The sequence below is a fragment of the Xyrauchen texanus genome, chromosome 31, assembly GCF_025860055.1.
Source record: "Xyrauchen texanus isolate HMW12.3.18 chromosome 31, RBS_HiC_50CHRs, whole genome shotgun sequence".
NCBI lineage: Eukaryota > Metazoa > Chordata > Actinopteri > Cypriniformes > Catostomidae > Xyrauchen > Xyrauchen texanus.
Genome location: NC_068306.1, coordinates 34,678,650 through 34,703,358, shown reverse-complemented (window position 1 = coordinate 34,703,358; position 24,709 = coordinate 34,678,650). Strand labels below are relative to the sequence as shown.

General features: G+C 39.9%; 1 protein-coding gene across 1 annotated transcript; it reads right to left on the bottom strand.

Annotated features, from left to right (window-relative positions):
- Nucleotides 1–5,042: 5,042 nt before the first annotated feature.
- On the bottom strand, nt 5,043–24,709 carry LOC127624780 (G2/mitotic-specific cyclin-B3-like). The gene is made up of 11 exons (XM_052099657.1): nt 24,431–24,709; nt 24,210–24,293; nt 22,901–23,001; nt 22,671–22,791; nt 22,447–22,545; nt 17,146–17,238; nt 16,923–17,060; nt 9,533–9,688; nt 9,233–9,382; nt 7,934–8,064; nt 5,043–5,863 (listed from the first exon to the last, which is right to left on the bottom strand). Exons 1-11 carry the CDS (start codon nt 24,497–24,499, stop codon nt 5,791–5,793), a joined length of 1,215 nt encoding a protein of 404 aa, XP_051955617.1. The 5' UTR covers nt 24,500–24,709; the 3' UTR covers nt 5,043–5,790.

Below are 24,709 nucleotides of genomic sequence, written 5' to 3'. Positions count from 1 at the left end.
CCAAACCTGACCTGCATACCCTACACACAACATAAAACATAAACTAACAGACACACATGCAGCATGGCTGTGTGTGTCTCTCTCTCGAACTGGCGTCTTCGGCTGCCCTTTATCTCAATCTCCCACTGATCAGCTGTTTCAGCGCCAGCCGTGCTCCATCACGGCATGGCCACACCCTCCTCCTTGTCACATGTGGGTTTCTATTTTCATTTTCAATTCCAATCTTGTGAATATTTTGATTTAAAAAAGTGTAGCTGAAATAAAATTCCAAACTGTGAAAATATGTGAAGCGATCACATTTATGGAGGCAAATCTTTCCACCTTGATCACAAGAATGGATGAGGCTGAAAAGCAAATCGAGTCTCTGGAAGCAGCTGGAAAAGGCCTGCAGACTAACCCGCTGGCACCAAAACTGATATGGATCAGGTGTTCAGACGTAATAATATTCGTTTTGTTCCCTGAGGGAAAGGAAGGTCAAGATATGGTCAAGTTCCTGGATGAGCTTATTCCGAATTTGTTTGATACAGCAGGCCATCATCTGGAAATAGAGCGCGTGCACAGAGATCTCGGTCAGCTTCCCAGAGTGGGTGACAGACCCTGTTCCATTCTGGCAAGATTCTTGTGTTCGGCAGACAGAGACTTTGTTTTATGTGCAGTCAGGAATAAAGGCAAGTTGTGCTGGGGGGATTACAACATTATGGTTTTTCCGGACTTTGCTTGAGCCACACAAGTGAAACAGGAGTGATTCAATGAGTGTAAGAAGTTACTTCATGCACAGGATGTGAGCTTCACATTGCTTTTTCCCGGCTAAGCTGAGAATTGATGCCAAGGTTGGTTGTAAGACTTTCACATGCCCACGAGAAGCTAAGGTCTTCATTAAATCAATGGAGTGAGTGGGTGGCTTTGCCCGCACTGAATCAGCAGGACTACACATCGTGCATTTTGCTGATGTGGTCTGAGAGGGTTTGTTATGCGGTGCAATTCAATTGTGCAGTTTACATATAATTTTATTTTTTTTAAAACACTGGACTGAAGTAATCTTGTAGCAATGGTGTCGCGAAAAGTGTGCATTCATGGCCATCAGATTTCCGTAGGATGGCCATCAGTTGGGACTGTTATGCATAAGGTTGCAGCGGATGGGGATTCTGTGGGTTATTAAGGATTTTATGGTTACATCAGTGTTGAATTGTGGTCTATATAATTTAGCCTTAGGTACACAATTTTTTATGTCACATTTTTAAACAGGTAAAATGTTTCTCTCCACGTGGATTGTTATTGGGCTGGGGCACCCTATAAAAAAAGTAAGGTCGTATCTTTTCTTAAGAGTAATTTTTTTAATATAATTTTCCTTCAAGAAACACACTTTTCTTCACAGGAAGCTGAAAAACTTGGCAGGGCATGTGTTTTGTTGTGCTGGATTGAGTAAGAGAAGGGGAGTCATGACATTGATAAGTAATCATTTGCAATTTGCATGTCTCAAACAGACCAAAGATAATTTAGGAAGAGTCATTATTGTTTGGGCTGAAATACAGGGGCAAAAACTTAATTTGGCTAATATTTATGCAACCAATGCTGATGATCAGAACGTTTTTATAGGGAAGTTACAAGCAGCTGGGATCCTCTATGATATGGTTTTGGGTGGAGACTTCAATCTTTTAATGGATCCAGTCCTTGATCATAGTGATGAAAGTTTAGACCGTTTAGAGCAACGCTGACACTACAGAGGATGTGCAAAAATCTTGGTCTTACAGAAATTTGAAGACCTCTGAATCCATCTGAGAGGGACAATACCTTTTTTTCATGAGTTCATAAGATTTAATCTATGTTTTTTGTTTGTTGTTGTTTATATAAGTCACTTATTTAATTTGCCACTGATTGCTCAATTGGGAACATTTTAGTTTCAGATCATGCTATGATGTGTTTAGAGATGTTGCCACATATAGAGAAAAGAAAATCATATAGATGGCACTTTAATAAATCCCTTCTATAGGACACATCATTTCAACAAATGTTAAAGACAGAAGTCAATGTTTATATAGAAACCAATTGATCCTCAGTGTCCTCTGTGGGTGTGACAAGGGAGGAGCAGTTCTTAGGGGGCGGATAATACAATATGCTTAAAGAATGGCTTACAATTTTTTAATTAGGAACAGGGAGGTAAAAGGGTTCTGTAAGAGAGCTGGGGGCCCTCATAGTCACAGGGCCCCATTGTAGTCAAGGGCCCCTGGGCACTGGCCCCATTGGCTTGGTCCGTAATGTGGTGTGGTGGGAATTTTCAAGACTTTCCATGAAAAATTACATAAATCTCCTGTGGCGCATGTACAGACACTGTAGGACATTGTTAGTAGACAAATTAAATGAACTAGTGAGAGTTTGAAAACTGTTTTAACAAGATTTGACTTTCTACGGTGCTACAAGTGTCAGAAGCTGACGAAACATTTGTATACAGTAGAGAATATGTTTATTTTATTTTTATTTTTTTTTAAACACAATCAAAGCCATGATATTTTAAAACATAAAAATCCCATTATTTCATACCATTTTCTAGTGAAAAAGAATCTCAAAAACAGAAGCTGCTGTCTCCACAGTACACATTCTTATTGATTTTGTTATGTAAAAATAAATGCTATATCTAGTTGCACAAGTACAATACATTTAGATTATACTCTTACAAAATTCAGAGTAAAAAAAATTCATCTTGTCAGGATTTGGAGTCATTAACAACTTTGGCAGTCAACAAGTTGGCCCTTGTTTGATTAAGTTCAGGTTCAGAAATGAACAAATTCCCCATAAATGTAAAGTGAGGGGGCAAAACAAAATTCCTTTTTATGAAATATTTCATTATAATCTATTCTAGGCCTATTTAGTTACAAATATATCACATAAATTAAGATATTGGATATTTAATTTATAGGTAACAGCTAGAGGTCGGCCGATATATCAGTTTTGCCGATTACAGATTTCTGGAACAATCAGTTAATGGCAAAAATCCACACAGATAGTTTTTCCCCGTTGCGTCCGGTGCTGGAGTGGCTGGGAAGGATCTGCTGTCATTATACAGTATGCGGAGGTGAAATAAAAAAATCACTTCACTGATGCCTTGTGGTGTTTGTTTTGACACATGAGACTACACACTTCAGATGCGTATTTTAAACATCAACAACAAAAACATATGTATACAGTACACGTTTGTCATATCATATAAATTAATTAATTTGTTTACTAGATCTGCTACATTAGTAGAGAACAGCATTATGTTTACCGACAAGGCTGAGAGGACACTAACATTAAAGCTAACCTCAAGCGGTTAGAACAATGTGACAAAAATACACGCAAGTCCTACCCAAATGTTTAAATGTCACGTTTGTTACCATCTATTACCATCAGTTTGCATTAGTTTATATCCAGCTGTTCACATTTATGCATTTGTAGTTATGGAAGAAGTTTAGATATAGAATTTAATGAGGTTGTATAGTTAGCATAGCTGCAGCAATCTGAACAGAAAGTACCATTTTATTTTTCGTACTTTAAATAAAAAGTGTAAAAACTTAACAGAAAAATTATTAATTGAAATAAGTCACAACACACCTTATTAACATGACATCATGATGTCTGGTCACGAGACGCATAAGAACCAATGAGGTTTCATGCTATCAAAGCAGCTGCCATTTGAATTTCAGTACTGTTTGTGGACTTTTTTAATGGTTTGATATGATTTGAGAGTGAATAACAACTTAAATTTTGGTCTATTCATCATACAGTGTGATCGTTTGACTTCAAAAGACTTGGAATATGACGCATAAGTCACTATGTACTACAACTGTATTGAATTCAGCAAATAAATTAATTACATAAAGATGAGTAAATGATGACTGAAGTTTCATTTTTGGGTGAACTATTAATTAAATAACACTCAGCAAATATTTCACTATTGATCACACTGCACTGTCATAAAGTACAATTATGTAACTTTTACTGAAGGATTATCTACTCAGATAATTCACTATGTCACAATGTACTTTTATGCATATTTTTCTAAACTATCAACCTCCCATATTTCACTACAACCCACATTTATGTGTGGTGCATAATGAAGCGCACAACACGCCAACGAAGACCACGTACAATTGTGCAGCTGAAGATAATGGATGAATGGGGGAATATTCAGTTTACTAAACTTAATCTTGTGTCTTCAGTGCCCAAACATTTAATAAGTGTTATTAGAAGAAATGGTGATGCTACACAGTGGTAAAAAAAATCAACTCAACTTTTTTGGATAGTGTTGCAATCATATGAATTGAGATGAGTGTAAATAATACTAAATAAAAATGGTGGTGGCGTAGTGGCTAAAGCACAGGGCTGTTAATCAGAAGTTCACAAGTTCTAACCCCACGGCCACCACCATTGTGTCCTTGAGCAAGGCACTTAACTCCAGGATTGCTCCAGGATTGTCCCTGTAATAATTGCACTGTAAGTCGCTTTGAATAAAAGCGTCTGCCAAATGCGTAAATGTAAATGTAGGTAAAACATCAGATAATGTGTTGCATTCAATATAGCACAGGGTGAATATAATTGACAAATCACTCCTTTTGTTTTTATTATCATTTTCCATACTGTCCCAACTTATTTGGCATTGGGATTGTATACAAATATCAGAACAATTGTGTCAAAATAGGCTAGTTTTGGATGGAGTACAGCATGTTGCACTTCTGTCACTACTTGACAAGTCAACCCAGATATTGTGATATTACAGGCAAATCTATTAAAACTCATTGGATTCTCTTCATGCTATCCTAAATCCAGCAGTTCAAGCAAGACTCAGACAAACATTTTATAAATTTAGCAGTTTTCTGCTTTGCACAATTGTTTAATACTATATATGAACAGATCTACAACATGGTTGTTGTAAAAAGTACTTGTCATAACATTCCTTCTGAAATGCTCTTTTTAATTAGTTAAAAAGTCCGATAGCACATGTGTTTTCCGTGTTGTTACCCCGTCACGCTTAATTTTATTATGCCAAATAGAAAGGAGTGACAGGGTTTGACATACTCATGACGGTGGGTTTGCATCCTCAGTGTCTCAAGAGAGTCCATTGAGACATGTATTAATGGCTATGGCACTTGATGACACCACATGTAATGCAAAAAGACATGTGGCCGATTTAATAAAAATACATGAAGAGGAATATGAATAGGAGACAGGCATCACAGGAGACTGCAGTTTTTTATCTGACATCTTTACGATAAATAACAATATGCCAAGTGCTAAACAATAAAAATAAAATTTTAAAAAGTCTCATCTTTGCCAAAACAATCTGACTCTATTCATCAGCATAGACAAGAGTACACAGCAAACAACTGTGAAATAGAACAAGAGGGACCATCTTCTTTATTAATATTATATATATTTTTTAAAACAAAGCCATTTAAAAATAGTATTATTTCAGTGCAACAACATGGTTCCATCAAGAAATATTATGATAAACATCGTAAAATATTTTAAACATAAAATCCTTAATACAAATTCATATAAACATGCCAATGGCAAGATCAAAAAGTTAATCATATTTTAATGACACGAGGCATAATCTTAGCCTTCTCCTAATGCTAAAATTAATAAGTTTAATCACTGATCAACATATTTTGGTAACAGTCATATGTGTGACAACATAATATCCCAACAATAAAAATAATAATATAAAAAACCTGAATAATTACTGTACTCATTATCACACAATATATTTATACAAAGTAATAAATAACATATTTACAAAGCATAAAATCATTCTCAGATAACCATTAATGCCTCTTCCAATTTGTCAGTATGAACCAAGGGAATTTTTGACACCTCAAAAAAGACTCTGCAAAAAAAAAATAAAAAAAGGATTAAGGGTGAAGACTGTTCAAACAACACAAAAATCCATCTATTCATCCATAAGTGTAGTTCACAAAGAAAAGTCATTCAAATGTACCCAGATGACGTTCCAAACCTTCTGTAGAATATAAGTAAATAAGTGTATTTTAACCTTAAGGCACATATCCACTAGAGGTCGACCTACATTGGATTTTTGTCTATATCGACAGATAAGGTGGTGGAAAACACAGATAACCTGTTAATCAGCTGATTTATAAAATTGATTTATAGAAATGTTAAAAAGTTTTCTTTGTCTCTCAATACTATGATGGGCCCAGGCACACAAATGCAGTCTAAAATGAATAAAATCCCAGATGAAGTTTATTGTTCAACCAAAATCCTAATAATATTAGTAATAAATTAAGATTTGGTACATAATGCAGGACTTTAAAACTATAAACAAGCCTGAAACATACCAGGGACTCTTAATTTAAAATGGTGACTTGGCCCCATTACAATGCTACAGTGGGTACGGAAAGCATTCAGACCCCCTTACATTTTCCACTCTTTGTTATATTGCAGCCATTTGCTAAAATCATTTAAGTTCATTTTTTTTCCTCATTATTGTACACACAGCACCCCATATTGACAGAAAAACACAGAATTGTTGACATTTTTGCACATTTATTAAAAAAGATAAACTGAAATATCACATGGTCCTAAGCATTTGCAAAAACAGAAGTTTTTAAATAAATTTTAATACGTGTCAAAACGCAAATTTTAGTTAATGAAACACACACACACACCTTTTCCACATTTTGTTATGTTACAGCCTTATTCCAAAATGGATTAAATTAATTAATTTCCTCAAAATTCTACAAACAATACCCCATAATGACAATGTGAAAGAAGTTTGTTTGAAATCTTAGCAAAATTTTAAAAAATATTTTTTTTTATTTTTCGAGAATAAAGTCATTATAATGCGAGATTAAACTCGTAAAATTTCGAGAAAAAAGTCGAAATACAATCTTGAGAATAAACTCATTAAATATCGAGAATAAAGTCGTTGTGTTTCGAGAAAAACTCGATTAAATTTAATCTCGCATTATAATGACTTTATTCTCGATATTTAATGAGTTTATTCTCAAGATTGTATTTCGACTTTTTTCTCGAAATTTAACGAGTTTAATCTCGCATTATAATGACTTTAATCTCGATATTTAACGAGTTTAATCTCAATATTTAATGAGTTTATTCTCAAGATTGTATTTCAACTTTTTTCTCGAAATTTAACGAGTTTAATCTCGCATTATAATGACTTTATTCTCGATATTTAATGAGTTTATTCTCAAGATTGTATTTCGACTTTTTTCTCGATATTTAACGAGTTTAATCTCAATATTTAATGAGTTTATTCTCAAGATTGTATTTCAACTTTTTTCTCGAAATTTAACGAGTTTAATCTCGCATTATAATGACTTTAATCTCGATATTTAATGAGTTTATTCTCAAGATTGTATTTCGACTTTTTTCTCGAAATTTAACGAGTTTAATCTCGCATTATAATGACTTTATTCTCGAGATGGTTTTATTTTTTTATTATTGCTTGGCCCTAATCCTCTTCCGTACTTTTAAGGGTCATTGCAACTGATGATAATAATTTTGTAATGCCGTATACCGTGATATTTTCCTACACACATCATATACAGAGAACAAACCACACATAACCACAGCAGACAGCACAAAAGGAGTCTCGTTATTGCATTCAAACACAGCATTTAAACTACGTTTAACTTAACACAGCGACGTAAAAACAGCGTTTATGATGCGACAACCAATGTAAGACGTCCGTCTGAAGCAGGTCTACATTGAAGAGTCCTTAGAAAATCCCTTATAATAAATCTCTAAAAAACTTTGACAAGCCCAGTCCTCATTCGTTATAATTATGTAAAAAAAAAAAAAGATAGAAAAAAATCACCTTTTGTGTTCCACAGAACAAAACAACATGAGGGTGAGTTAATGCCAAATTTTAATTTCTGGGTGAACTTCTTTATCGGATTAGTATCTTTTCACTAACCTGTGGGAGTATTTGTTGTCCACAGCTTTAAGTTTGTCATTTGAAGGACTTGCCAGCATCGCATACAACTTCCTCACCAAAGGACTCAAGTCAACCAGTAAGTAGCCACTATGATACTGCAGAGCTGGAGTCTGGAGAGGAGAGCAAAATCCTGTAATGTTTACAACTAACAAGAACAGTAAACAGAACTTGCACATATGGACTGAGAAGCCATATATATTATAGGCCCCTAGCAACCAGGACAATTTGGTTGCTTAGGAGACCTGGCTGAAGTCACTCAGCATGCCCTGGATTCGAACTTGCAACTCCAGGGGTGGTAGTCCGCTTCAATACTCGCTGAGCTACCCAGGCCCCAGCCAAACTAATCTTATTTACCAATAGTGGAACTACGGCTCAATGATGCTTCATTGTTAAACTCTAAAGTGATTTTTTTTGCTGACATTGCAGTCAGCTTAAAGTCAACATATATCGGCAATAGCAAACCATTAAAATTTTGTAATGTAAGACATTTCGGAGTGAAACTGGATATTAAATAAGAAAAAAGAAAATGTAGTGTGGGACCTCAGATCATAAACTATTTCATACCAGAATAAAGGCAGAACCCACATGGAGACCGAAGGTCAACTTTATCATTGAAAGCATCTCCACGTATCCCAATGATATCTCTTCCTTCTGTGGTGCTATTATTTCCATAATCTGTATTACACTGACATTCAAACAGCATTAAATTACTTTTAAACAGCATTCATTTACCAAGTAAACTATGGACAAGATTTTAAGGAGGCTGCATTACATACAACAGCCTACAATGTACCAACAACAGATGTCTGCAATGTTGCTCCCCAAACAGTGAAATCTCTAAACTAAATCAACAAAGCTCAAAACAGGCAAATTATCTGATTAGGAAAGTTTAAGTAAATGTGATAACCATGTCAGATTGTAGATAACTGCTCGTTTAGATTCCCTGAACACTCTTCACTTGTGCAGCAGTACTTAATTTCATACACTTTAAATCACGTACATTGACATTTCAATTATTGGATGTCTGTTGCAAATTCTCGCCAATAAAAATGCTTGACCAATCATCAGAGATATTCCTAGAGAAGCACGGCCTGCAGGGGGACCCAAAATTTAGTGTAAAGGGCCTCTCGTCCAATTTACATCTATTTTACAAAGTGTACACTGCAAGTAGATCATTTGAGAAACAACAATATAGGTTTTGTGTCATGCTTCCATTCACATTAAAATTCAATTCAACCAGTTTACTGGGGTCTTAAATGCAGTATCTCTTTTCCTTACCCATCCTCCAAGGCCTTGGGTGATGAGAGCCAGTAGAAGGCAGGCAGAGGCCAGGCGAGACGCTCTTTCTGACACAAGCTCTACCTCCAGCAAACTTGACTCACACACATAGCGCGCAAGCGTTAGGGTCTTCATATTCACACGGGCTACCTGCAGGATCAGTTTAGTCATGAGAAAGTATTATTGGGAGAAATGGCATTTATAGGTTAAGTGTAGCCTTTTGAAAAAATGTCATAAATGTTGACAATTTTCCCCAAAAAGCAATAGCAGCTTGAGGTCATGTCTTTTGGGTGGTCTGACCTTTGCATAGCGTCTGAGGAATCGGTAAGGCACTGGGATGTTAATATCAAAGTTGAGACCCCGTAAGATGTTCATTTCCATGGCAATGAGCTCCTGTCTTTTGTAGGCATCATCGCAAATGTAGAGGAAGTCATCAACGCATGGAGGACACCGTTCCTGATGACATTACAAACATAATTGTGTCAGATACAGTAGAATTGTGTCTACTTTTGGAACCATTGATTATCAGCAGAAATTAATGGCTTTAGTTTGTGAAAAAAAAAAGAAATAAATTCCCTCATGGGAAGTGTTGGAAGGTTCTGGAGTATGACCGCAGCAACTGCAGGTAAAATATAAACATATGTTATCCACCAAATATTTTTATCTAGATTATTGGGATTTTGGTTGCACAATAAACTGCATCTGGGATTTCATTCAATTTAGACAGTAAGGAGAGACTAAGAAAATGTTGTCTTAGAAAGTCATAGATAAAAAAAAACACAATCAATAAATCATTTTTAAAAACTCGAATAAATCGTTAATAAAGTTTCCCTATCGAGAGGTCTCTCCTATTGCGTAAGTAGCTTACGCTATGGGAAAACTCCGTTTCTCGAGAAATATTGAAGTCTTTATGTAAAACGCATTGCAGCTGCACAGCAGACAGTAATGAGCGAGGCAGCTCGGTCATTGGCTGTGCTGCGGCAACTGCTCGAACCAATGACGGGCGACTCTGAACGCGCAGAACCAATGGGCGCCTACGCGTTCAGCGCTCAGAGCCCGCCGAAATTAGCATAGCCAGGCTATATAATGGGCACCCCGCCATCACGAGTTCCTTTAGATTTAATCTCCTTCAGCGAAGACCTCCTCTTCGCTGGATCCTCCGGATTGTTGGAGTCTTTCGCCCGCCTTTGACAAGCCTACAGCAGGACTGCTAAGAGGACGCCGGCGCCTTCAGCCGCCTCGAAGCCTTCTGCTACGCCATCCGGCGTGCATCACTATATCCTTTTACTAAGCTACTTTGCAAGTGTTCGCCTTAGCGACACTTTTTGTATTTAGTAAAGAGCAAATTCGAGGCGTTGTTCCAAATGCCTTCGACCTGCGCCTCGTGCAGAGGCCTTCTTCCTGACAGGGACCGTCACATTATCTGCACTCGCTGCCTGGGACCTGACCACGCAGAAGCTGCTTTCACTCGAGGCGGATGCCCCGAATGTGACTCCCTGGGCCTCAACAAGCCGCGCGCTCGCTTCGCCGCGAACGAGCCTGCTACCACCATGCTGCCGTCCCCTCTGTTCAAGAAAAAGCGCCGCTCACGGAGGCCGCCAGAGCACGCGTGCTTCACCACCACCCGAGAACTCCCCGTCGCCAGTCCAACTCAGGCAGACGGACCAGCACCCCTCCAACAGAACGGTGGGTCTCATCTCGTTCGGCGCGCCAGGGGACGACGGTGAAAAGGATGACAGCCTTTCCAATTGGCGCTGCATCCGGCGACTGGCGGGCTCGCCGACCTTCGACCCGCGCTGTCGACATTAGCGACGAGCACGGCACCAGCATGGTAAGAGAGTTCGCTGAACGCTTCACTGCAGCGAGCAAAACGTGTAAAACATTACCCAGTCCCCTTACAGGCGGCTGGAAATGTCTGTAAAGCAGTCAATGGGCCAGTCACAGAACTCGCTCACCTGCAATCAAACGCCGTTTTCACGGCAACACACAGAAATCACAAAAAGAGTCATTTTCTGCCTGTGTCACTAAGGGGTCACGTGTCCACACTAAAGTGCGCACTCCCACATATCAATACGGTCCAAACAGTGCCGAATACTTTCCCAGCTCGAGCTGGACGCCCCATAAATGTAGATCGTGTGCCTATTGTCATGTATGCACCACTACACACAAGCACTGTTCCCACAGTTATAAACACTTCCCCAGTAAAAGCGGGAAATACTATAAATGTAGGGCGCGTGCCTGCTGTCCTGCACGCACCCCTACACACAAACACTGTATGCATGGCCAAAAACCCCGCCGCTAGCGAGAGGCTTTATGAAAGTGGCGCGCGTGCCTACCACAGTAGATGCACCCCCACCCGTAAACAATGTCGTTTCAAACATTTCTCCGGCTCTTGCTGCGAGCATTACGGAGATAGCGCGCGTGCCTGTAATCTCACACGCACTCCTGCACTCAACAAAGCTGCTCAGCGCGCGCACGCGCGCGCCTCAGAGCTGTAAGCTCAGTGTTAGCAAATTTTCTGCCTGTGTCACTAAGGGGTCACGTGTCCACACTAAAGTGTGCACACCCACAGTTACAAACACTGTATGCATGACCAAAAACACCCCGCCGCGAGCGGGAGGCTTTATGTAAGTGGCGCGCGTGCCTACTACAGTATATGCACCCCCACCCATAAGCGCTGCCCATACAGTTTCAAACAATTCTCTGGCTCATGTCGCGAGCATCACAGATGTGACGCGCGAGCCAAGAAACTACCCGCTAAGAGCGGGAAGCTTTATGAAAACGGTGCGCGTGCCTATTACAATGTATGCACCCCCACCTGTAAACACTGTCTATACAGTTTCAAACATTTCTCCGGCTGCGAGCATTACGGAGATAGCGCGCGTGCCTGTAATCTCACACGCACCCCTGCACTCGACACTCAACACAGCTGCTCAGCGCGCGCCCGCGCCTCTGAGAGCTGTATGCTCAGTGTTAGCACATTTTCTGCCTGTGTTACTAAGAGGTCACGTGTCCACACTAAAGTGCGCATTCCCACAATTACAAACACTGTATGCATGGCCAAAAACTCCCCGCCGCGAGCGGGAGGCTTTATGAAAGTGGCGCGCGTGCCTACTACAGTAGATGCACCCCCACCCATAAGCGCTGCACATACAGGCCCTGTCCCAAATGGCGCACTTCATGCGGACTTTCGGTCTCGTGGACTTAAATTGCGCGTGCTCGCTGAGTCTACGAGTCCGTAGGCCGTCCCATTTAGCATTTTAACGCTCTGAAGTGTGCTCAGCAGCACCCCCTTTGTACCCTTGAAGCGGTCTTCCGCGAAACCCGCATAGATCCAGGCTTCACGCACTTCAAGTACCCAGGAGTCCTTGCGAAAGGCCAATCAGACAACTGGTGTGAAGAGCGCTTTCGCTCACGGACACAGACAATTGGCTGAGAAGAAAATATTTAAGTGTAAGTATCATTATGGTTTTTATGACTGTGTACATTTTACCAGTTGTTACCTACAGTTTATACAAACATTATGGTCATCGACCAGTGGTTGATGTCTCAAACATAGTAATAGCGCTGAATAATAGGCTGATCGTAAGATTCATTATATAGAACCGAATGGCAGGGCTTTACTGAGTCATATGTAAGTGAAGTATGGATATTTAAACCTGTAAATTAAAAACGACATAAAAAAACAAGGTACACATAAAAAATATAAAATACATATATATATATATATATAAAGAAAAAAGAAAATTAAACAGTAAATCAAATAATAATGACTTAATGCATTAACGACTTTTGACAAGTTATATGTTTATCTACAAAGTCAATAACATTTACTTGCTTACCCTTTCCTCCGTGCATAACATCAGCATTTGTATGCATGAAAAATAATCTTGTCTTCTACGACGCCGGAGCGTATAAATGTGATTTCTCTGCATGGCAAGCCATCTCGCAAACACAATAGTAAAAACAACAACAATAGGCAGCATATTTCCCCGAACCGAACCTGCAGCTCCTGTCCAACAATAACCACGCTTCACGATCGAGTCTGTCCCAAAAATACTTCTCAATGCGCCCTTGTGGACTTGCGCGAGGGGCCCTATAAGTCTGCACTACATGACGTCACCGAAGTGTGGACTCTGAGGAAGTCCACAAGTCCGGAGTGTGCCATTTGGGACAGGGCCACAGTTTCAAACAGTTTTCTGTCTCATGCCGCAAGCATCACAGATGCGACGCGCGAGCCAAGAATCTCCCCGCTAAGAGCGGGAAGCTTTATGAAAGTGGCGCGCGTGCCTATTACAATGTATGCACCCCCACCTGTAAACACTGTCTATACAGTTTCAAACATTTCTCCAGCTCACGATGCGAGCATTACGGAGATAGCGTGCGTGACTGTAAGCTCACACGCACCCCTGCACTCGGCACTCAACAAAGCTGCTCAGCGCGCGCCCGCGCCTCAGAGCTGTAAGCTCAGTGTTAGCACAAGGCAATTTGCCGGTGGGGCCCATACGTCACTGCGACACGCCCCCAGCCAACATTCAGCCCATATCTGTGCGAACAAAATCCTGGGAAAAAATCCCCGACATGCCAAAATGGGTTTTGAACATAATAAAACACTCACTTCAATTCGCTCGCAGACCACCCCGCTTTTCAGCGGTGGTCGAGACAAAAGTGAGGAAAGATGTGTCACATGTTCTACGCACCGAGGTGCTCGAACTGATAGAGAAGGGCGCTATAGAAACTGTTCCTCCCTCTATGAGCGAGGCGGGTTTTTACAGCCGCTATTTTCTCGTCCGAAAAGGACGGTGGCCTCCGCCCCATCCTAGATCTCAGACATCTGAACAAAGCTTTAATGATTCGCTCGTTCAGAATGTTAACAACCAAACATATCCTCGCGCAAGTTCGCCCGGGGTTGGTTTCTATCAGTGGATTTGAAAGACGCTTACTTTCACATTCGATAGCGCCTCATCACAGGCCTTTTCTGAGATTCGCTTTTGAGGGACAGTCATACCAGTACACAGTACTACCATTCGCCTATCATTGGCCCCCGTACATTCACGAAATGTATGGACACGGCACTTTCCCCTGAGACAGCGGGAGTGCGAATACTGAATTACCTCGACGATTGGCTAATCATAGCACAATCAGAGGGTCAGTTAACGACGCACAGATCTTGGATTATCAGCCATCTAGAATGCCTGGGTCTGAGAATCAATTTTGCAAAGAGCGTGCTATCCCCCAGCCAGAATATCTCTTCTGGGAATAGTGCTAGACTCAGTGCAGATGACAGCGTGCCTCTCATCAGAGCGCGCTCTCTATTCGACGCCTTGCAACATCATTCAGAAAGAGCGCTACCGTCAAACGATTTCAAAGAATGCTCGGTCTCATGGCCTCGGCATCAGCTGTACTCCAGCTAGGATTGTTGCACATGCGTCCTCTCCAGCGCTGGCTCAAGAGCCGTGTCCCCACTCACGCGTGGCGCTCGGGCCACTTTTTGATCAGAGCGAATCACGGCTGTATAAAAGCCCTGATGCCCTGGAAAGCCATCAACTGGTATCAAACCGGCGTGAGTCTGGGCGTGAACACGCCGAGAAAAATGATCACGACAGATGCCTCCAAAATAGGATGGGGGAGCCCTTTACGAGGGCAGGCCTGTCTCCGGCTTTTGGTCAATCCCGGAAAAGCGCCTACATATAAACTGTCTGGAAATGAAGGCGGTCGCCTTGGCTTTCAGAGCCCTGCTTCCGTACCTGAAAAACGAACACGTCCTGGTCCGAACGGACAACATGACGGTAGTTTCGTATATAAATCGCCAGGGTGGACTTAGGTTGAGCTCCCTGCACTCTATGGAGGGCCCTCCATGCATGGCCCCTCAACGGGTTCCCGAGAACCTCCCCAGTGGAGTTTGAGAACCATCACTGAGGCACGAGCACCCTCTACGAGGCGCTTATATGCCCAAAAGTGGAAAGTGTTCAGTGACTGGTGTGATACCAAGAGCTTGAACCCCAAATCGTGTGAGATACCAAGTGTACTCGCCTTTTTGCAAGAGCTGCTGGAGGCGGGCCGCACACCCTCCACGCTCAAAGTCTATGTGGCTGCCATAGTGGCGTCGCACAATCCTGATAAAGGACATTCATTAGGGAAAACGATCTAATCATTCGTTTCCTAAGAGGCTTAGGAGGATGAACCCTCCTCGCCCCCTCGGTGCCGATCTGGGACCTGGCCACGGTCCTGGACGCACTCAAGAGTGCCCCGTTAGAACCTCTCCGAACCGTGCACCTTAAACAGCAAAACTGCGCTCTTGCTGGCGCTCGCTTCAGTCAAGAGAGTGGGCGACCTGCACGCGCTGTCATCAAGCACTGCTTGCCTGGAATTTGGACCTAACGACTGCAGAGTTGTCCTTAGGCCAAAGCACAGGTATATTCCTAAAGTGCTCTCCACACCCTTCAGAGCACAGGTGATATCTCTGGCAGTGCTATCGTCCCCAGCAGACGAAAGCAACGCTAATTTACTCTGCCCCGTCAGGGCGCTCAAGAGTATATTTGGAACGTTCTGCCCTGTTCAGACAGACGGAACAATTATTCGTATGCTTTGGCGGCCGCACTAAAGGTCTCGCAGTCTCAAAGCAAAGAATATCGCGCTGGATAGTGGATGCTATAGCGCTAGCTTATGAAGCCAAGGGCCTTCAATGCCCGTTAGGCGTCAGAGCTCACTCTACGAGGAGCATGGCCTCCTCGTGGGCTTGGTCGAGTGGGATACCCATTTAAGATATTTGTGCGGTGGTGGGCTGGGCCTCGCCTTAGACATTTATCAGGTTTTATAACCTACAGGTCCCCTCATTGCATTCCAACATTCTATCAGCCTGACTGTAGAATGGACTGGAGTATGTATATGCTGAGCATTATCTCCTCCCTTACAAGGTCCGTCTCTGACTGACTTAGAGGGCTTTTTATGCATATCAGCACATAGAAAACTCAGTACATAAGATATGTGCTTGTGTTTGTACTATGAGCGCCCCACCATGGACCACCTTGGAAGGGCGCTCTATACTATCCCATTATGTAGCTCGCCGTTGGCCGGCTCGTGGAATAATCACTTTGCTTTAAGGCTCAGGCATCTGCCTCTGGCTTTATAGAGCGAAGTCAGCACGCACTGTGTTTTACATGGGGTTCCCATAGCGTAAGCTACTTACGCAATAGGAGAGACCTCTCGATAGGGAACGACTCGGTTACTAACAATTTCAGTGTGTTCCTCACAAAAAAGTATTGTATGGTCTCAGAAGACTTGGAATACACTGCACAAGACATATGAAGTATTTTATGAAGTATAAAAAGAGTGCTTTTTAATCTTTTTGGATCTTGACAGCTCATGGTCACGGTCTGCTTCCTATGTATGGAAAAGAACAGCCCAGAAATTCTTCAAAATGCATTTCTTGCTCAACAGGGAACAAAATCATAACAACATGAGGACAAGTAAATGATGATTGCTTCATATCGGTTTGAACTATCCTTTCATGAACCTGTAAGATGATCAAACAACGCTTTAAATAACATTACTTGTATAACAAAGACGAATGCTTATAATGCTCAACAGTGTACGGATTTACATTGGAAAAACAAATGTTCACAATGAATGTCACTATTTCACTAGAACTCCCTAATGACCTCGAAAGCACAGTGTTTTGCCCATTCACCTCAAACTTGGCAGCGATGAGCATTGCGGTGGAACCAATGAGCTGCAGCGATTCCCTCATGATGACAGTCACTGACAGGTAGTGATCTGTGATCTTCACTGCCAAATACAGAGTCTCGTGGTTCAGCTCAAAGTTTTCCTTTACATAGAGGGGGTATAATTAAAAGTAAAGCCAAAACAAAAAGGACAAAAATTAGAATGTATAAGGTTAAAAGTATAAATACCTGTAGCTCCACCATCCAGTCAATAAGAATGGCTCGCATGTCTTGGTTTAGGTCTGGCTGATTGTGCATGTAATCACATAAGATAAATTTCTCCTGGAAAAAACAAAGAATCCTGAAATGTATTCAACTAAATTACACTTCCAACCAAATTTCTTGAAAAATTAATGTGCCTAATTTTGTTTTAAAGGACTCATACAATAGATTTACATGCATACAAGGTAAAAATTCACTTTAATTTGATCATAATTTAAATTGCAGCATTACCTTTTTTTCCCCCAAGTGTAAAAAAAAAAAAAAAAAACGACTCCTTCAGTGATCCGTTCTAAAGGATTCACTCTAAACTCCTCCTTTCAGAGAGCCTACTCTGCTCTGATTGGTAAGATGTCCCAGTCTGTTGTGATTGGTCTACCACTTAGGTGTTTGAGGGCAGATCAAAGATGTTCGTGAGCAGCCAATGAAGACCAGAGGCTGGTTTTTGTTACCAAATTACGTAGGCTAGTACAGGAAGTAAGTATGGAATTACTAACGACTCGTTTAAGGTGTTCAGAATCTGTTCTTTCTTTGGGAGTCAAGAACAATATAAGACTTTTTTACTTTCACAAACAGCTATATAACACACATGAAAGGTAATATTTGAAAAACCATAATAGGTGCTCTTTAAGATTTGAGTTATCCAGTTGATGTAGTGTGCAAACCTGAAACTGTTGAAGATTTTAAAAAATAAATTCAATTGCATAAAAATCTATTTATTAAGATTTTTACATCCTTCTGAAGTCAGCTACTGTATGGCCCTAGCCCACTTTCATTATATGGTAAAGAAGCAGCCAGGATTGGAGTTCCACAGAAGACATATGGGTTCAAAACTAGAGGATGAGTAATTATTATGTTTGCGTGGACTATTCCTTTAAAACCTGACAAGTTCAGTAAGGATCCTCAAAGAGAAGAAAGGGTTCTTGAGTTAGGATATTTCTTTAATACAGGCCCGTTCTTGAGTGTCTAGAAATTGCTACATTTCTGATCTTGAAACAGTGCTCCAGTCACGTCTCATTACCATGATAACTAAAAACAAATTCAATTGTTCTTGGCTTGATGGTAATGGCATCACTATTGCAGATAGCAATTCTTTGTTTAGAATAACAAGTTGCTATACAAATAAAATAAATATATATAAAATATAATAAATACATATTTTTTACTATAAATTCTTCTCCCTGCTTCTCCAGCACCATTCCGCACTTGTCGCTGAATGATGACTAAATGCAGCCGGTGCCAGCCAAACATCACTTCAGTCTATTATGATGGACTTTAGAGGATGAACTGATGCCAACTCCAACCACAAGAGTTGTATGAAGTATGGGATACTTCATATGCCATTGTCTGAACCTTGGATTTAGGATGGACCAAACCTCACCAAAATTACTGGCCAGGTTGAACTGCGTTTCACACCCATGATGGACTTCGATCTTGAAATGGAATACATAGACTAACAATTGCCAGCAAAAGCCTTCATCAGCCAATTATCAAGGACAATTGCATCCATGTGAACTTCTGCAGTTAATCCATCAAAGACATTAATCTTACAGTTCATACAAAAACTGTTTAAACACTGACACTTAACACTTAGTTTAATAATTTTAAACCATGACTTGAACTATACATAAGTAATATTGGCATTATATTCATGATGTTAGCCAGAGGGGAACTGGCCCCCACAGTGAGTCTGGGTTCTCCCAAGGTTATTTTTCTCCATTAATCAACATCTTATGGAGTTTTGTGTTCCTTGCCACAGTTGCTTTCAGCTTGCTCACTGGGGTTATTAATACAATTATTATTTAATTACTTATTTTTAAACACAATAAACAATCGTATTTTATCTAATTACACAATGATGATTCATCAACATTATAGACATTACAGTTTTATTGCCTGTTAATGCCTGATCTTCTTTAAAGCTGCTTTGAAACGATGCGTGTCTTGAAAGGCACTATACAAATAAAATTGACTTGATGCAGTCAATTTCCAATTTTCACATTCTCCATCTGTTTTTGATGATTCACATCCTTCGTGCATAGTGCCCCCTAATGGGCAGGGAGGAGAATTTATGATAAAAAATGACTTAAATATTGATCCATTTCACCCACACCTATCAAATAGTGTCTGAACACATGGATTATTTCTTACATTTATTCATATGGATTACTTTTATGCTCCATTTGTTGATTTTGGATCTTCAAAATGTTGGCACCCATTCACTTCCATTGTGAGGACCAACAGAGTTCTTCTAAATACAGGTGAAACTCGAAAAATTAGAATATCGTGCAAAAGTTCATTAATTTCAGTAATTCAACTTAAAAGGTGAAACTAATATATTATATAGACTCATTACAAGCAAAGTAAGATATTTCAAGCCTTTATTTGATATAATTTTGATGATTATGGCTTACAGCTTATGAAAACCCCAAATTCAGAATCTCAGAAAATTAGAATATTGTGAAAAGGTTCAGTATTGTAGGCTCAAAGTGTCACACTCTAATCAGCTAAACACCTGCAAAGGGTTCCTGAGCCTTTAAATGGTCTCTCAGTCTGGTTCAGTTGAATTCACAATCATGGGGAAGACTGCTGACCTGACAGTTGTGCAGAAAACCATCATTGACACCCTCCACAAGGAGGGAAAGCCTCAAAAGGTAATTGCAAAAGAAGTTGGATGTTCTCAAAGTGCTGTATCAAAGCACATTAATAGAAAGTTAAGTGGAAGGGAAAAGTGTGGAAGAAAAAGGTGCACAAGCAGCAGGGATGACCGTAGCCTGGAGAGGATTGTCAGGAAAAGGCCATTCAAATGTGTGGGGAGCTTCACAAGGAGTGGACTGAGGCTGGAGTACTGCATCAAGAGCCACCACACACAGGCGGGTCCTGGACATGGGCTTCAAATGTCAAAGCGTCTTACCTGGGCTAAAGAAAAAAGAACTGGTCTGTTGCTCAGTGGTCCAAAGTCCTCTTTTCTGATGAGAGCAAATTTTGCATCTCATTTGGAAACCAAGGTCCCAGAGTCTGGAGGAAGAATGGAGAGGCACACAATCCAAGATGCTTGAAGTCCAGTGTGAAGTTTCCACAGTCTGTGTTGGTTTGGGGAGCCATGTCATCGGCTGGTGTTGGTCCACTGTGCTTTATTAAGTCCAGAGTCAACGCAGCCATCTACCGGGACATTTTAGAGCACTTCATGCTTCCTTCAGCAGACAAGCTTTATGGAGATGCTGACTTCATTTTCCAGCAGGACTTGGCACCTGCCCACACTGCCAAAAGTACCAAAACCTGGTTCAATGACCATGGTATTACTGTGCTTGATTGGCCAGCAAACTCGCCTGACCTGAACCCCATAGAGAATCTATGGGGCATTACTAAGAGAAAGATGAGAGACATGAGACCAAACAATGCAGAAGAGCTGAAGGCAGCTATTGAAGCATCTTGGTCTTCCATAACACCTCAGCAGTGCCACAGGCTGATAGCATCCATGCCACGCCGCATTGAGGCAGTAATTAATGCAAAAGGGGCCCAAACCAAGTACTGAGTACATATGCATGATTATACTTTTCAGAGGGCCGACATTTCTGTATTTAAAATCCTTTTTTTTATTGATTTCATGTAATATTCTAATTTTCTGAGATTCTGAATTTGGGGTTTTCATAAGCTGTAAGCCATAATCATCAAAATTATATCAAATAAAGGCTTGAAATATCTTTGTTTGTAATGAGTCTATATAATATATTAGTTTCACCTTTTAAGTTGAATTACTGAAATTAATGAACTTTTGCACAATATTCTAATTTTTCGAGTTTCACCTGTATCTTAATTTGTGTTGTGCAGAAGTCATACACATCTGAGATGGGTATCATGAGTGTGAGTAAAGGCCCAGTTATACTTCGTTTTTACATGTTCCAGATTGCCTTGCGCCTGGTCGAATGCATTGCCTTTCTGAGTATACTTTTCTGACCGTTAACGAATAGGAACGCATTCGACATATGCGCAATCCAACTGCATTGTGACACTCTTTTAGTACAGTCAATGTCCAGAGCATGCACAAATGACCACCTAGACTTTCTTGACTAGTCACATACACACATACTGTACGTGGAGCAATTCTCAATGCACACACCCCAAGTATACTTTGGCCTTTAATCATAAGTGAATTTTCATTTTTGGTTGAACTATCCCTTTAAATGCATTCTGACTTGGAGCAGAGGTTTCGTTACAACTGTTAAATTTAATGTGAGGTTTTGAAAAGAAGGGGTGGCTAATCCAATGGCTCAGCTCATTGAAGTTACAGAAAACTTAAAATTGATTATTTACTTAAAATATCCCCAATTTTGTTTTTATGTAATGTTAACCTTTCAAAACATAATTTTACGTCTCTGCACTTCAATTTCTTTCCTTCAAAAACCCTAAACAAAGACCAAAATGATTAATTGTAACTCCACTTAAGAGTTTTCAAGCTACATCCACCAAACTTGGTACAGACCTTCAGACTGTTCTGACTTTCTATTCTTTTTCTAACTGATTGGAATTACGGTTTTCGCACAGCGGTTGATCGAATCTAGTTACATTTATTGTTCTTTTTTTTATAGTAATTACACATTTATGTAATTGGATACACTATTGGCTAAAATTTCCATCCTTCTAGAAAAATATGAATGAAATAAAACATTATACCTCTATATTTAGGGTTTAGCGCTTCGTTTGCAGTGCAAGGATAAAGTAGCAGGCCACATCAAATGATGGCTATAGGTCCCATCAGAAGCCTGTCCCATCCGGTTGCTTTAGCAGTGAACTGAATAAACGCACAAGTGGTCAGTAAGGAGTAATCTACAGCTAGAACCCACTGCTTATTCAGGACTACAGTATAAGGCAAACAATGTCAGGTTTTTGACTTTACATTTACAACATTCCTTTTAAAAATATTATTTCGGTGCTGATAATGAACATAATTGTGTCCATTACTTTGAATGGATAGTAGCTTGTGCAGCCGCATAAAATGAATGCACTTTTAGCATGTGCTCCTGTTTTTTTATTTGTAAATAACAGACAACATTTGAAATTATCCATCAATGATTTTCAAATTCTGTAAATGCCAGAATTATTTCTGTAAGCAACATATTAACTTCTAAATGAACCCCCTCTCCCTAAGAGAGGCAAGCAAAAATTCAATTGCTTTAAGTAATAGCACACCTCTCTTTTAGTCAATAACCCAAAGTATGAGCAAATAGAAATAGTGATGCTTGCCTTGACAACCTAACTAATATTTCTTACCTCTCTGCTCTTAAGGTAATCAAAGATTTCTTTGGCATATTCAGGGCTCATGAAACAGTCACCAGCATGTTCTTTATCAATGTCAAACTCCTCAGGCACCTTAGCAACACAAAACAAAGAGGAATATTTAAAGCTCTAAAGACAACAAAATGAATTTAAAACATCCAAATTATGATTATCAACAGCACTAGTTAAACCAAGGTGTGACAGACACAAGTTTTAACCTTTTGTTCTAGGATGGCAGACGGCTCATCAGGTTGGCAGACACTGAAACCATCTAGTGGCGATTCCTCTGCTTTAAATTCAGCTTTCTTGGGCTGTTCGTCAGAAGATAAATCCTTAGAACTGCAGAAGTACCGAAAAGATTAGTACCCAAAATGTACACAGGATATATTTCAGTCACTTCATGCAAATAAATAAGAATCATTGCTAGTATGTGGAGCTTAATGGTTACTCTGTGCGTATGGCATGAGTCCTGCAGATCACTTTGCCATTTGGAGCCCTACTGTCAGTTTTGCCACTTTTCGTCTGGATGCCAGTCTGGGTTTTGGTTGTCTGTTTAAACAGATAAGAATAAACAGAACAGCCAAAGCTCTTCACATGGTGTTCTTCAAAGGTTTTGGTATCAGAAAACAATTCTTGTCAATCTATATTAAAAGGAACACATTAATAAAATGCCACAATAAATGACTGTCATTGCTTTATCAATCAAGTGGCATTTTGTTTTTAAAGAGAGATAGCACAAGCACAAGGAAACGTGACATTTTTTGCATTTGGCAGATGCTTTTATTCAGAGTGACTTACAGTGAATTGTAGGTATACATTTTGTGTGTTTTCCCTGGGAATTGAGTCCATGACCATGGTGTTGCTAGTGCCATGCTCTAACAATTACAGTAACATTATATAACAACACATCTCGATAAACTACACACACAGAAGACAAATAGTATTTGGACACATTCCAGATGTCAAAAGTTAGTGCAACATGCTGTACATTTATATTTACACATATATTATTGTCTCATGTTTGTTAATCGTGTAGATTAACAGTTTTTGCAAACGTTCACATTTGGGTTTGTGGGATGTGTTGACTGTTATGAATTAGGGCTGTACAATAAGGACAAATCATGTTGCTGTTTTTTAATAGATAATGCGATTTTAATTGCCATTTTGGCAAATGTTTTTCCTTGTTCATACATTTCACATTCCAAAATGTTAGTGTTTAAAAACACATTTCAGGAGGTTAAAATTGTCTTTACATACAGTAAGTGACAGATGATAGCGATGCTAGTCCAAAATCCTTATTGTTAAGCCCCATTTAATTTGATTGATAATAAACCTTTGGTTACTCGGCTAGGACACCTGTGCGAACTTGAGCAGATCCACTACAACTCACCTGGACACCGGCTGGTTAAAAGTCATTGCAAAAACATCTCTGAAAATTGAAGTTATATCTGAGAAAAGCATCATTTGTTGGCAAAGACAGTATGTTTATGTATGTACTGTGCTTTTTCAACAGCTGGAGATATTTTATAAATTTAAACCCAATCAAAAATATTTGTCAAATGTTTTGCTTGTGCTCTTTCTTAAAATACTTGCCACTTGCATTGATGTTTACTTAACACAATTTATATGTACACCCTTCTATTTGTTTTCTGGGCCAGTATATGTTGAGGATGCATGGTTGTGATTATATTGCAATGGCATAAATTAAAGCAAAAATTTAAGCAAGTTTCTCTTAGACTTAAGAATAAGTTTCTTACATTAGTCAGATCAATAAAAGCAGATCTTTTCTTGGGTCCGCCTTGTGGAGAGGAAGGCGTCCTTTTCACCTTATAAACATCCTCCTGAAACAAAGACAACAGATGCAGATGAGAAAGATAAGTCATGCATTATGCACAACATGAAATAACAGCAGTCAGAGTAACTGAAACAGCAGTCAGAGTAACTGAATCAGCAGTATTTACTGATTACACGAACTCACCTGATTCTTGTAAGTGTTTGTCTTTGATTTGGCAACCGAGGACTGTTTTTTACTCCCCTGACGAGGCATGATCGATTCCCCCGAAACACCTCAACTCCGTCAGCCTTTGTTTTGAACCGACAGAGAAGAGTCACCGGTTCGTTTTTCAAACTACAGCTAAACTAAATATCTTCTTTCTTCAACGCCTAATCTTGCACGGTAGACGGTAAAATCGGTCAGTTAAGTTAGTGCTTCTCAATTATAAAGACATCGATGCCAAACAAATAAACAAACACTCCC

Coding starts and splice junctions, on each gene's coding strand:
- LOC127624780 (XM_052099657.1), bottom strand. CDS start 24,499: ATGCCTCGTCAGGGGAGTAAAAAACAGTCCTCGGTTGCCAAATCAAAG. Junction 8,065..9,232: donor CCCAAGGCCTTGGAGGATGG/GTAAGGAAAAGA, acceptor TCTCCTCTCCAG/ACTCCAGCTCTGCAGTATCA. Junction 5,864..7,933: donor GACAACAAATACTCCCACAG/GTTAGTGAAAAG, acceptor TTTTTTTTGCAG/AGTCTTTTTTGAGGTGTCAA.